This window comes from Arvicola amphibius, chromosome 2, assembly GCF_903992535.2.
Source record: "Arvicola amphibius chromosome 2, mArvAmp1.2, whole genome shotgun sequence".
NCBI lineage: Eukaryota > Metazoa > Chordata > Mammalia > Rodentia > Cricetidae > Arvicola > Arvicola amphibius.
The window spans coordinates 26,273,679-26,288,296 of NC_052048.2; the positions used below are offsets into that span (position 1 = coordinate 26,273,679).

General features: G+C 41.5%; 1 protein-coding gene across 1 annotated transcript in view; it reads right to left on the bottom strand.

Moving 5' to 3' along the window:
* Positions 1-2,964: 2,964 nt before the first annotated feature.
* Positions 2,965-14,618, bottom strand: part of A2m (alpha-2-macroglobulin) — a 46,380-nt gene continuing 34,726 nt past the window's right edge. The window contains 11 exon segments of the mRNA XM_038319273.2: positions 2,965-3,014; positions 3,444-3,546; positions 5,036-5,104; positions 6,225-6,315; positions 7,126-7,253; positions 7,410-7,628; positions 9,734-9,957; positions 11,914-12,094; positions 12,995-13,069; positions 13,346-13,502; positions 14,310-14,397. Coding sequence (XP_038175201.2) covers positions 2,965-3,014; positions 3,444-3,546; positions 5,036-5,104; positions 6,225-6,315; positions 7,126-7,253; positions 7,410-7,628; positions 9,734-9,957; positions 11,914-12,094; positions 12,995-13,069; positions 13,346-13,502; positions 14,310-14,397 — 1,385 coding nt within the window.

A 14,618-nucleotide genomic window follows, 5' to 3' on the forward strand; every position in this document is an offset into this window, starting at 1 on the left:
CTATGCCTGACTGTATGTCACTGTGTTCCACCAAAATGAGAATGGACTAAAGCTCTGAAACCATAAGCCAGCCCCAATTAAATGTTTTCCTTTGGAAGAATTTCTGTGGTCATGATGTCTATTCACAACAAAAGAAGCCCTAACTAAGATATGAGGAGTCCCAAGAAGTATTCTCTTCTGTACATGACATACCCACTGCACTCATGAACTTATAGCTGTTGTGGTGATGTACACAAGAATTTCAAAAGATCAAGTTAGGCAACATTCCAGGATGGGTATGGGAGGAGCTTGTGTGGCTCTACTCTACATAAGGTATTGGTAGTTGATGGCTATTAGGAATGAGGAGTCATTTTTCTTCAGGGATATAACCACTGCTTAGGTAGAAGCCTGAGGTAGATTGCCTCTGCTCAGGTAGATGATTCCATACCTAAGTGCATACAGACAGTATTAATTGGATTCAGTGGCCATAAAAAAATGAAGAGAACGTGGCAGTTGGGTGGAGATGTGCTGGAAAGATAGGAAGGGGAGTAAAAAATGAGAGTTGTAAGTGCATAGGATCAGAAACACTACACATATATGAAATTACCAAAGAATAAATAAAAAAACATTCTTAATAAAAAATAGTACTAGTTTCCTATTCTGCAGGTTAGTTTTTCTCTTGGACAAAGTTCAAAGTCTGTCTCTATGCCCTACCTCCTCAGAATGGGCAGTGAAGGGAGGGGGAATGGACCTTCAACTCTAGAAATGCAGAGCTATTGAGTAGCAGTGACTTCTTCAAAAAGGTCTTCTGCAGCTGCTCTGGTTGAAGACAGAGAAGGGGAAAGTTTCCTGGCAGTTCTTTATGTTATAGGTACTCCAGAATTCCTGCTTGTATGCGAATCCACTCAGTGATGAGCCCAGTGTTCATGGTGTTTTCTTTCTTTTGCCTCTGCCCCCTTCTGTCTTGTTGCTTTTGTTCCTCGAGATTAGCAGCAAGCTTTTTGCTCCCTCCCTTCCTCCCACTCTTTCCCTCCTTCCTTCTCTGTCTCTGCGTTCTTGCCATATGGCACATACTGGCCTGAGGTGCGTGGTATCCCTTACTTCAGCCTTCTGACTGCAATAACAGCTAAATGAAACAAAGAAGACAATACAGTACATAAAAGAGGAGCAAGATTAAGAGGCAGAAATACTGGAAATAATAAAATTGAAATTTTGCATATGAACAACCGAGTAAACCAAACAAAAAGAAATCTTAATATGAAGCCTCATCGATAAAATGGCTTAAATGGAAGACAGAGTATCGCAGCAAGTCATGGGCAGAGAAGGAGAAAACCCCTCCTCCCCTCTGTGATATTTGCCTTTCTGAGTCTGACTTTAAAACACATGCAGCTATGCTTACTGCAGTGTAGGCTATAGGATAATCTTGTGCTTTGCAGATGTGAAGCCAACAGCTGGCATTTTAGACTGGGTGTGACGGCTAATGAATCACCACAAGGACTCTCTGAAAACATGTTTTCCACTATGAGTCCCTCACAGACAAAGAGGAAGGGCCTAGAGCTGTGAGGTGCTCACGGGATAATTTACCACTAAACATGACTGCCTTTTTTTGTGTGTTCACCCAGGAAACAGAAGTAAGGATTGATTACATTTCAAAGTCCTTCCATAGTGTCAGCTTATACCACCTCCACTTACCCCCTGACAGAGTAAACCCTGCCACTTTCTTGCCAAATGGAGGCAAGGGTGGCCAGGATTGCCTCTTGTGTCTTCCCTCTGGATTCTTCTGTCTTCAATTTCCTTCGGCTTTCCTCTGCAAATCTCAGGGATCTTCTGTGTATGACATCACATAAAGGGTGGTTTAAATATCGAATGCAAGAAAAATAAAATAAGGAAGGGAAGGAGTGTGGCATTCGAGACTAGATCACGTGAGGGATCTGCTTTCTGCGTCTAACGCCCCCTTGATGCTGTCTCCGTCCTTTCACCCCACTCTATGACCCAGGGGCTGCAGGCGCTCAAGCACATCACCCCTCCCCCAACTGGGCTTGAGTCACAGATAGTCTTCCTTCTGAGATACTCGCGTCTGCACAGATCACAGCTTGAGTCTCAGAAGTCATCTACTGCAAAACCTGAGCATCAAAGTTAATGGATGGGTTACCCTCACTACCCCTTGGCAGAGTTTATCCTTTCGTGGAACATGTAAACCCCAAGCAGTGAGGCTATTTTCCAATAAAACATATTCAATTTTGTATTTCTGATCAAGTGAATCTTTTATTAGCTCATAAAAATAGACTCTTTGGCTCTTCCTTAAGGCATTCCCACAACCAAACATGTTCTACTTTCTCCTAGCTTTGACCCGATACTTTTTGTGCCATCCCCACCCCATGAAGCCTATTCAAACCAATATCACTGTATCACTGTTTGGTATTCTGAATTCCTTCCACTCTTGATTTTTCTCAGTCTTTATTGGGTATTAGATCTGAAAGCATGGAAATTTAAAAAATGATGATTGATAGAATGTGACTAATAGATATGAAAAATGTTTTATTTATCAAATATCTAGAAATACAAAACCACTGCTTTTCTTATGAAGTCCTAAGAACAGGGCTCCAGTAAAACATTTTTTATTCATGGATCCTCAGGCATTTTTATAACCTGTAGCAGTAAAAAGAAAAGAAAATTAAGATGGGCTTGGGTTTCCATAAGCAAACTATGCCTCTGCCTGTAAGTACAAACAGCATAGTGTCCAAGGTAGTGCAATGAATACAGTAGAAAATGAGACCCATTATAGATAATTACTCAAAAACCAGTGCTGCAAACTAGCTGAGGGTTGAAGAGGCATCAGGCCTCTCCAACACACATGTTTTTCTATAATAATATTTGATATAAGCAAAATAATTCCTAAGAAGAATGTTTACATAGAACTTTTTGGAGAATGAAATTTGGGAGACAAGCCAGAAGAATTCTGGCGATCCTGTAAAGGAATGTGAACTAGTTACCTTTGCTGCAAGGAGCACTGTACTGAGCGACTGCAAACTCATCTGAGAGAAAAGGAAATGGAAACAAACACCATTATGTGACATCACGATGAGCATCTGTGATTGCATCAGAAGTGCCCGGGTCATTCCCCTGATGCCCTGCTTGCTGCCTGGAGCATCCTTCCGGGGACAATGATCCACATTTTCCCTTTACTCCAGATTCTTGACAGGCCACTGTGGTACATCCTTAAATCTCAGATTGCCCTACAATTGGTTTATCTGACAGAAAGTTACCTGTGCAGCTATTTTGTTTTGCTGGTTGATACACTTAAAATGTGCTTTCTCTCATAGAAGTAAGGAGATGAAAAGTCAGGTATCCAGCCTGATGGAGACAGCACTAAGTGATGAGATGCCAGTGATAACCGGTCACCCAACGCCTTCCTAAGTTCTGTGATCGGGAGTTGGATGTCTGCTCGGGCGGTTCACACTCACCTTTCTCATAGTAATCGTAGACTTTCACTATGGCAGGCTTCAGGTCTTTTATTAGAATATCTTGCTGAACGGTGAACGACAAGCTTATGTTCTGATTTGACACCTGGAAATCAAAAAGAGATCAATGACTTTCCTGGAAGCTTTCTTCTCCCTTTGACTAGATAGATAGTGTTAATTGGGGTTTGAGGTGGGGGGTGGAGGCTTTATCTGTTAACAGCATGGTGCATGGTGTAGAAAGCCCTCAGAGTAAATGAGAAAAATTACTTCTTATATATTCAATGTAACTTCATCACTACACAGGCCTCAGTCCAGTGACTCCCCACCTTCTTAATGTTGTAACTCTTTAATACAGTTCTTCAGGTTATAGTGACCCCAAAACATACAATTATTCCATTGTTACTTCATTACTGTAATTTTGCTACTGTTATAAGCCATAATGTAAATATCTGATATGCAGGATAGTTGATATGTGACCTCCAAAGGGGTTGTGACCCTCAGGTTGAGAACCCCTATGTTAATCAATGCCAGTACATGGCTCTGTTGGTGGTGTGTGTGCACACGTGTGCAGACACACATGCACGTGTGAGCGCACATGTGTGTACTCCTTTTCTGTTGACTACCTATTACATCATCTTTTAAACTTCAGAGGTTTAGTACAATTTTGTCTTACCATCCTATAAAAAATGCAGATAGAGACCCAAAGAAGTCTATAAAGGATGAGCCACTATTGAAATTCCTATCAATAGAGGTCTATGTAGCTATGCTGTTGCACCTATCTTTTCTATTAGTCTGTGGGTGGACTGGTGTGTTGATGGAGAGAAGGTCCCTTGGTCCCAGCCGCCCAGCTAGCTTACATCCGAAATAACTACACAGAAATTGTATTCATTTAAACACTGCCTAGCCCATTAGTTCTAACCTCGTATTGGCTAATTCTCATATCTTGATTTAACCCATTTCTATTAATCTCTGTTCACCACAAGGTTGTGGCTTACCAGGAAAGATTTAGCATGTCTGACCTGGCATCTCCATGGCAGCTCTCTCTGACCCTGCTTTCTTTCTCCCAGAATTTAGTTGCGTCTTCTCTGCCTACCTAAGTTCTGCCCTATCAACAGGCCAAGGCAGTTTCTTTATTCAACCAGTGAAAGCGACACACGGACAGAAGGACGTCTTAACACACGGACAGAAGGACGTCCTATACCACTGGTGTTTTACTATTGTGTGGTTCAAGTGCCAGCTGAGATTGATGGTATCTTCTCCTCTACTCTGTTGATGAAGATGATGATGACTGATTGATCACAATAACCACTTCCCTGCATCATTCAGCATCTCCAAGCTCACTGGCTGACTTAATGAAAACTGTTATGGAGAATGTCTTACAGGTGCCTGGAAGTATTCATGCCCCAGTGGTCAAGTGTGGCATTTCTACTCATAATCTCGGGTAAAATATCTACAAGGAGAGGGCAGCCACTGTAATGCTAGAAGTCACATGTCTCTAGCATTGAGGCGATGACTCTAAAATACAAATGCTCACTTTCCAAACAGTTCCTTCAGGGTTATTTTTCTATGTGTTTTGCATCAGTCAGGGCACTCACCTTATCCAAGTAAATCAAGACGTGGTTATTGCTGACTTCTGTCCGGCTCACATTCACAGAGCTCTCAACCTGAAGAAAATAGAGATGCCACAAACGTTAATAAATAGATTTAAGCCCTGGAGAATCCAGGGGAAATGAAATTGTTTTATCATCAAAAGACCCTGAGGGTAGAAGGTCTTCAAAGGTCCTGTATAAACAAAAAAGTAAAAATAAAAATGAAAGGTAACTTGGATGAAGGGCATGCTATTAGTATGGCATATGGTGCACTTGTAGAGCTGATGTATCAGTATGGTATATGGTGCACTTGTAGAGCTGGTGTATCAGAAGAAAGGAGAGTTACTCATTTTTCAAGGTTCAAGTAACATTCATAAAGGAGATTTTTTTTCCCTTGTTTTTTTCCTTCTAACCTCAAACAATCTCATTTTCACTAAGAAGTTTATGCTCAGTCATTTTCTTATTATTTCACCGGCTGATCTTCTTATGCTTTATCCCCTTAAGATGTTAAGACGGAAATGAAACATGGAATTTTTTGTGTGCATTGGGAATGCTTTATTTCTTATCTGGGAATGAGTTACCCAGTATTTTCTAACTGCTCTTTATGCTCTTTGCATTATCTGAAGTATTTCTCAACATATTAAGAACATTTCATAACACTATCAAAGATGATATAGTTAATGCTATTGAGTATGTGTATTGTATTTTCTTTTTCTTAAACTTCTCACATAAACTGTGATGTATGTAAAATATCACATAAAACAAAAGGATTGGTCAATTAGATATGCAATTAGACAACTGTTGAAAAGAACAATAGATATTTCTCAGGGGAGAGCCCCCATAACTGCTTATCTACCACATGTAGACACACACATATGCAAAGATAACAAAGAAAAAGAAGCCGTGAATTTGAGAGAGAGAGTAAAAAGGAAATGTGGGGAGGTTGGAAGAAAGAAAGGGAAAGGAAAAAGACGTTAACTAAATTTGAATTAAAATAAGAAAATAAAGAGGGGGGAAAGATAACATGTTTGCAAGTTTCCCTGGTAGCCATGATGTCTAAACACACACAACATGCACAAACACACTTCATTTGGAGAAGGCATAACTCTTTATGACTTAATGTAATAGTATTTTAGTAAATACTATCTTGGTCTGCAGATGCAAAATAGCTATCTTGGGCTTATTGTGAACATACCATCTCCGCTGTTGGTTTCAAGGGGATGAAGCCAGACACCATCTTCACATCAACAATTGCCATGTTGGAGTCAGAACGGCTGCCGGTGTAGCTGAAGATTGAGGGAAGAAAGACTTGGGTTTTCCTGTATTATTTAATATTCTTTTCCTATGTCTATATGTTGACTATTCCATGGTTCTACAAAGTATACATAAGATTTTCCAAGGACCCTGAAAAGCCTGCTCTGTGTTAGAATTTGTTTAGAACTTAGTAAATCCATAGAGACCAGGTCTGTAACGAAACTTCAGGTTTGTGAACTCACCTGCCCTGTGTTTTAAGGAAGTTTGGCAGGTGACATGCCCTCGAGGCCCCAATCTATACTGGGATTTTGTTATTCACACTTTACCTCCACAGTTCCCTAAGTAGAGCAGTCAGTCAACTCACAAGGGTCCTGTGGGTAGTTTTTGTAAGTCCTGTGGCACTTGACTATTGCTGTGGATATGTACGCTGTTTTCCAAACATTATACTATATATGACTGGATTTACTTATTAACAGCGGAATTACAATGGAAGAGTCACTACTTCCTTTTATTTAAATCTTCTAAGAATTTTTTCTTCCGTGAAGACCAAGATTACTATAAAATTTCATCATATAGAAGGAATTCAAGTAATAGACAAAGGTGATATTGTTTGTTTATTTATTACCAGGAGTAAGTAATTATTTGAGGGAATTAACTTCGGAAGGAAGAGGGCAGGCAACATAAGCTCCATTACTGAGAAACTCAGTTTTACCAACTTAAAAGAATACCTTATTTTTAAAACAGATCCAAATATTTACTGTCCAACAATTCTGCTGAGTGAGAAGTTCCAATGGGAAGATGGGTTGTTCCCCCTGACCTTGAATTATGAAAACGAGTCTTACCTGATGCTAAGTATGATCTGGAAGCTGGTGTAGACTTTGCAATCATCACTCGTCTGAGGTAGAGTCTGCACCCGTAAAGCAAACGGGGCCTTCTTCTCTCCCGGGAAGACATTGTATTTCAAGGATGTCTATGGAACATTTAAGAAAGGAATCGGTTTTTGTCCTATCCTTGAAATTCCCCTCAGCTGCCTTGACTTTTTCTCCAACTTGGTCATTTGCTTGCTGGGTTATGATTTTACCAGGAGAACAATTCCGGGGACCCTTCTCTTCGGCCCAAGTCTCACCTGGAGGTAAACACATCCTTCTCCTGTCACGGATGCGGTGTACTCCCCAGGCACGGTCGGCAACTTGACCGTCTGCAGTAATAATTGGTTGTCATTGTTCACTTGGAATTTTGTAGAAAATAGATTTGAAGAATAGATGGTCACTTGTGCATCTTTCTTAGCTCTTGTGAAAGTAGCTGCTCCATATTTGGACAAAGCATGGAGAGCTACCACTGTGTCCTGAAAGAGGAATGGCACCACTCACTCAAGGATTGTTATGTTTGGAAGCAATCTGTTGCTCCCAAGTCTGAAGCTCACTCTCTATAACGGTGCTATTGGAGGGGAACCGAAGCAAGTAGGAGGCTGTTCTGGTTTGAACGAAAATGTCCCACAGAGGCTCCCACATTTGAACATGTGTCTGTTCCCCTGTTGGTGACACTGTTTTGGGGGATGGAATTTTACTGTTGGTGTGGCCTTGTTGGAGGAAAGAACGCCATTGGGGTGGATTTTGAGAGTTAAAAGTCTTACATTATTACCACTTTGCTCCCCGGTTCATGCTTGACATTACGAGTGAGCTCTCAGTGTTGGGTTCCTGCCACCAAGTCAGCCTCTTGCTGCCAGACTTCCTTGCCATGGCAGATTCTTATTCCTCCGGGACCATAAGCCAAATAAACCCTTCCTTCTCTCAGTCTCCTTGATAATAGCTATATCATAGCAACAGGATCATAACTAATACAGAGGACCTTAACACACTGGCCGCATTGCTCCTGGGAGGAATTATGTTCTGGTGAGTATCCAAGGGAGTTCTTGCTAGTTCATTGCTATAAAAAGAACAACTCTGGCCTACACAGATCTCTGGCTTCCTGTTTTAAAACAGAGTATCATCTTCCCACATATATTCCCTTGACTGCGACTCTCCACAAGGTGAGGAAGCCAGCAGGCAGGGCAACCTGCGCCAGAGCCTTCTTACACATGTTTGCGCATCCTCTGGGCTTTCAGTATCAAAACCTGGAAGCTAAATCAGCCTCCGTTCTTTGTGGGTTTACTCTCCGATATTTTGTTATGGAATGAAAGGAGCGCTAATATAGATAGGAAAACTCTGATTTCCCAAAGTCCTGTTAGCAGTCACAGGGTTTTAGGTTTCCTAGTTTTATATTCTCTTTATTTATTTAAGTTTTAAAGACTGATCACAACTTCCGGGTGGATAATGGGATAATAACATCACAAAATGCCTTGGGTTGTGTGCCCTACAGTAAACTGATCTCTCTCTGTCTCCCTATATAAACGTGTGTGGTATGGTATGTAGAAAACATATGTAAATGGGAATGGGATGCTTTATTAGCATCAGCTAATTATTTACGGAAGCCCTGTGGACCATTATGATCCTATCTGCTGTGCCCCAGTCAGAGCGTTGTCTGGTTCCCTTTCCAAATTAAACTTCTCCTGTGCTGATGAGGAGCCAAAGTCTTTTATACCTGCTCAGAGTCAGGCCTCAGTTTCTCTACAGGAAGCAGGGAGCTTATTAGGAACATCCCCCTGCTGTGGTGCTCTTCTTTCTTGGCTCTCCCTTTTCATCAGAATACCACCTGTGTTCACTTCCTCCTGGCCATGCTATAGTCTCAATGCCATTGACACTGAGCTGGGAGGGCACATTTAAATGATACATTTCTAAGAAATCAGTGAAAATAATTTTTAATCAAATAATTTTTTTTCATTCTTGTGGAAAAAGACCTTATTTTTAATGGAATAGAAAAGGGCAAGTTTGTATTTCTCCACATCCTCTTTACTCTGAGAGAAGATGTATGCTAACATCTACTCTTTCTGAAAATGAAGCTTCTTGCTGGGCACGTGCTGATGAATTGTTAGATGCAGGAATCCATAGCTTTGCTTGAGAGACTGGGTGGGTAAAGACAGTCCTAGTACACATATTTTTGTGTACCAAGAGGTATCTGAGGAACATCAAAACTGTCTAGTTTAAACATAGACCTACCAATGGACACATCTGTAAGGAGAGAATGTTGTTAGGGTTCCCACTAACAGTTCAAAAGAGAGCCTCTGCCTGCAAGAAGAATGGCAGGTAATTTTCCCTTCCTTCTTCTGGTGCCTTAGGACTGTTGTAGGCACGTGGATTTGTTATTGAAACCAGGAGACTACGGGAATACAGGGACGGGGTGGGGTGCCGTCGGCTAAGAATACTTTTCTAGCTGTCTTTGAATTTCTCCCCATTATCTTTGTAGATTATAATCCTTCAGGTCACCGGCACTCTTTTGTTCTCGTGTGTGTTCATAGTTAGCAAGTCTTTCGCCAGGCGAAGGTGAAGTGAAAGGTTCTGACCCATATCTGACCTGAGTAGAGGAGAAGCCACCGTGCGAATTCTGCTGCTTCGTGAGCCACTTGACGATGAGCGTGGCAGCAGTTAAGTCCTCTTGGGTGGGAGCAGGCTGGGCCGTGAGATAGGCCAGGAGCACGTAGGCACTCATCTCTACCTCAGCGGAGGGAGCCCGAGGTTGGTACGAAAGACCCTCTGGCACCATGGGTTTCTGAGGACTGGCCCAGTGGATGGAAATGTCTGGAGGTGAGAAAAAGATATCCACCAGTGACTAAATATTTATATCGCTGTTTGAAAGTAACCAGGGCAGAGCTGAAGTGAAGACTGCACTTCAGAGGTAATCTTTCAAACCTTAGAGAATTATGTCCCTTTGGTAGAAATGTGAACTGGACGTTCCTGTCCCGTCAAGGCAGGGGCTGTTGGTAGAGTCACAGGACCCTTAACTACTTGTGACTTCAAAGGGCCACTGCGGTTGTGCCCTGGGAGAAAGTTTTCTCACTGGCCGTGGGCAGTCTGTTTATGGTGTGATCTTAAGCTTAACTAGACTGTAGTGGATCTCTAATAAAACCTTTCCCGAGAAGTCTCTTGTGAGTGTCACAGAGCATCTGAAATAACAGAAGCGTAGGAGTCATTAGATTGCAGGAACTCTTACCGTCTTTAAAATACCCAAAGTGGACGTGCCTGTTTAAGGGATGGAACTGGCAAGGACTGCTGTGGAAAGTGAGTTTATGCTGGCGAGCAACTTGGCAACATTCAGCGAAGCAAAAAGTGTCAGGTCTATAGTGAGTCATTACGGTTCTAGAAGGATAGCTTGGAGAAGCTGTCATGTGCAGAGACAGGAACCCGTGTAGCCACTGTGGTTGTTCAACAAGGGGTCTGACATAGCAGCACACATCTGTCACCCCAGGACTTGGGAGACAGAGGCAGGAGGATTGTGAGTTTGAGGCTAACTTAGGCTACCTTGCAAGATTTTGTCTCAAAAATAAATAGGAATGACAATTAACAAGCTAAAGCTACAGGTGTTGATAGGGAGATTTATCTGCATAATCTTCAACTTAAAAATTAAACAGAAGAGAAGCAGAAGAAATATCAACATATATGCTCCTGCAGATGCAAAGATGAAAAATTTATAAAATTAATGTATTACTTATGGACAAATGCAACAAATACACATGTATGTATTGTAATAATGAACTGAAGATAATGTTAACCTTTGAAGTTGGAAATGAAACATGGAATTTTTTGTGTGCATTGGGAATACTTTATTTCTTATTCTGGCAATGAGTTACCCAGTATTTTCTTTTCTTTTTTTAAAGAATTTATTTATTTATTATGTATACAACATTCTGCCTCCATGTATGCCCGCATGCCAGAAGAGGATGCCAGATCTCATTACAGATGGTTGTGAGCCACCATGTGGTTGCTGGGAATTGAACTCAATACCTCTGGAAGAACAGCCAGTGCTCTTAACCACTGAGCCATCTCTCCAGCCCCTACCCAGTATTTTCTAACTATTCTTTATGCCCTTTGCATTATCTGAAGTATTTCTCAACATATTAAGAACATTTCATAACACTATCAAAGATGATATGGTTAATGTTATTGAGTATGTGTATTGTATTTTCTTTTTCTTTAACTTCTCACATAAACTGTGATGTATGTAAAATATCACCTGAAAACAAAAAGATTGGTCAACATGACTGAATTCTGTAATGAGACAAAATGTCAGAACTTTCTCATGAGGTCACCAAGGAAGGGTCAGATGTGGATTGGGGACTGCAGTCTTAATAATAAGTAATGGCAGCTGGTATTTCTATAACATTTACCATGTGCCACCCATTCCACTAAGTGTTTACATTTATTATTCACTTAATGCAACAACCCTGCAGGGCAAACCTTATCCTTGTTTACAGAAGAAGCTTACCCAGCTTCACACAAATAGTTTCTTTGGAGTGAGTCTCTAAGTCTGAGCTTCAAGCTGTTCTTATTCTTTGACGCTTCTTATTTTTTGATGTGTGATTTCATTTTTAAAATCATAGATTTAAAAAATTATATGGAATATGTAGGTAACTAGATGATAGACAGCAGGTAGTGGAGAGGACAGAGGTCACAAGACGCAGCGTAGGGACAATCCACCATGCATTTTTTTTGGTGCCCGGAATGTTGGCAGGAGAAAGATCTCAGACATGCTCTCACCTTCTTTCACAGATTCCCCACTAAGTGATTTCAGTATCTCTGTCCTCATGGCCTGGTTCCCAGCGAGGGCAAATGCGTAGGCCAGCAGCGCCTTAGTGTAGACATTGCTACCATGGGCTCCTTCCTTTGCTGACTTCCAGGCTGTGTCCAGGCAAAAGAGGGCATTGCGGACAACAGTTTGCTGAGAAAGGCAGGCAGAAAGGAAGCAGCTATGTGAACAAAGGTACTGGCCTTCCCAGGGAAGCACACAAAGTAGAACACGTCACTAGAGATAAAAAACGTGTTTCCAGTTCATTCTTATACATAGAAGGAATCGCACCTAACCCAGGCTCAGGGTATCACACAAGAGGAGACAGAAAGGATGTCAGGATAGGGAGGAGTGCTGTGAAAGGCTCGCTTCTGAATACGGCATGGCCAGCAGACTATGAGCTTCCAGTAGCGAGGGCTACCAACACAAGACCCACACACGATCAAGCCAGACAAAATTCTGGCATAGATGGGGTAGGTGCTCTCCAGATTATACCCCCTACTGAGGCATTCTTGGTACTTAGTAGTCTCTGGAGGGAGAGAGGATCATGCATTTTCAAGAGCCCAATCCCTGGTCAAAGTCCCATGCTTCGGGGATGGCCACACACTCATGAACACAGGAGCAGCACCAACTGGACTTTGTGGGTTGTATTTTTCAAAAAAGCCATGAAGTTGGGAAGGGATGGGTTGATGAGGAAATGGAGGGGACTTTGAGGGAGGAAATACGGGAGGTATGATTGCATGTTACTGCATAAATACATGTATTTCTGAAAAGGAAAGAAAAAGTAATCTATTATCAATCATTAGTCTGGTATCAATCATATCTTTAGGATTCTTTGGTAAGTGGAGATGGTCATGGGAGAGAAACAGCATAGAAGCCTCCCTGAGAAAATGTAAACCTTTCTTCTTCGATTGAGCAAGAGGATCCATAAAACATTTGTACTGCATAGAAGGGAAGCTGACTTTGGTGATAGGAAGCTCAAGTCTCAGACAATGGGCCAGGGTTTTGCTGCACCCAGAGCCACCTTTTCACAGGGAATGAAGTGGTACCCACAGTGACAGGGAGAGACATCTCCAGGAGAGCAATGGTGATGTAGGCCGACAAGGTGACTTCATCATCTACTCCTCCCTATGAATGGGCAAGAGAAAGAGATCAGAGTAGTTCTAAGGATTCTATTAATTCGTTATTCTCACTATGTTGTGTTGTGGAACCTATCACTTTTTTATACCCATCCCCCAGTCTTTATATCACATTAAGAATGAACTCTATCCTCTCTTTTTTGGTAATGTCTAGGTCTTATTGTTCTTTGATGGACCTCTTGGTAATTTCTACCATATATCATCTTCTCTCTGTCCTCACAGATCTTATAAGAAATAAATCAAAACTAGCTCTGGAATGGCTCACCTTTATTGCATTGTTGAACAGGGACCCGGAGCTCCTGAAACAGCCATTGTCCTTCTGCTGATGGGAGAGCCAGAGGAGGGCTTGCGTGATATGTGTTTCATGGATGAAGATATATTTTCGGGCATGAGCAAAACTCTTCAGCACAAAGGCTGTGAGCCTGGGTGAGGGGGAAGTGATTGTACATTCGCCATTACAATGACTTTAGAACTACTTCCCATCAGCATGCTCTATGAATTACCTCCTTACACGGAAGAAGTATCCAATGGAAATCTGTGTGCTCTGGAGATGCCCTCTCCTTTAGCCTCATGGAGAAGACTTTAGACCTAGAAATTGCCTTAGCCATAAAGAATCTGTAGATTTCTAGCCCAGTTGTTTTTCTTAGTTCTTTGAGGAAGGCCCCTTTAAAAGGCAAAAGGTTTATATGGTCTGAAGAGAAAACAGCATGAGATGGTCCTAGACCCTTCTCTTGAAAGGTGTCTTCCTAGAGATGGCAGAATCCTCTCATGCCCTACCCTCCTATGCAGTAACATTAAGTCTGTTTTTACTTAGGAATGTAAAAATAAGATTTTGCACCATTCTTAATTCTTTTCCCCCAATGAATTCATCCTCTCTCATGATAAGAAAATTCATCCTTTCTCATGACCTGAGAAAGATGATATAAGCTAAAGTTGATATGGCTTATGTAGAAGTCAAATGATAGGCTCACAATATCTCTTTCTGGGTTAGGGGAGCTGGTTTAGAAGAGACTATGTTGGTATAACATGGCCAGGATGGCTTTTGGGAACATATTTAGCATGCATGTCCTTGGATAGCAGATTAAACTCACTAATACTGGTGCATTTGTGTAGCATAATTCACTCTAGATCTAACAATGTATGACTTGACAGAGTCGCTGTTATTATAGCTAAAGTACATTTTATAAAGAGCTGGTTCAAAACAAGAGCTCAGGAAATTGGTTTCTTACCAGGTACTGGCACCGTTAGTGCCGGGTTTATCCCCAAAGGTGCTGTAGGAGCCGTCCTGGTGCTTGTAGTTTAACTGTCTTTGGTACCCTGCAATGGTGAAACAACATGACAGGTTGAATGCCCATGGAAGCCAGAAGGATGATTAAAGTGTTTGCCATCTCTTCTGATTTTTCTTATTTTTTGTCCATATATAGTATGTTCTGAGTTTGGAATGTTTTATTGGAGTTTGGAAAGTAGATAGTTCCTTTGAAATAAATCACGCTAATGTTTTCTATTATGGTAGCCACGATGGCAGGATAATATGTGAT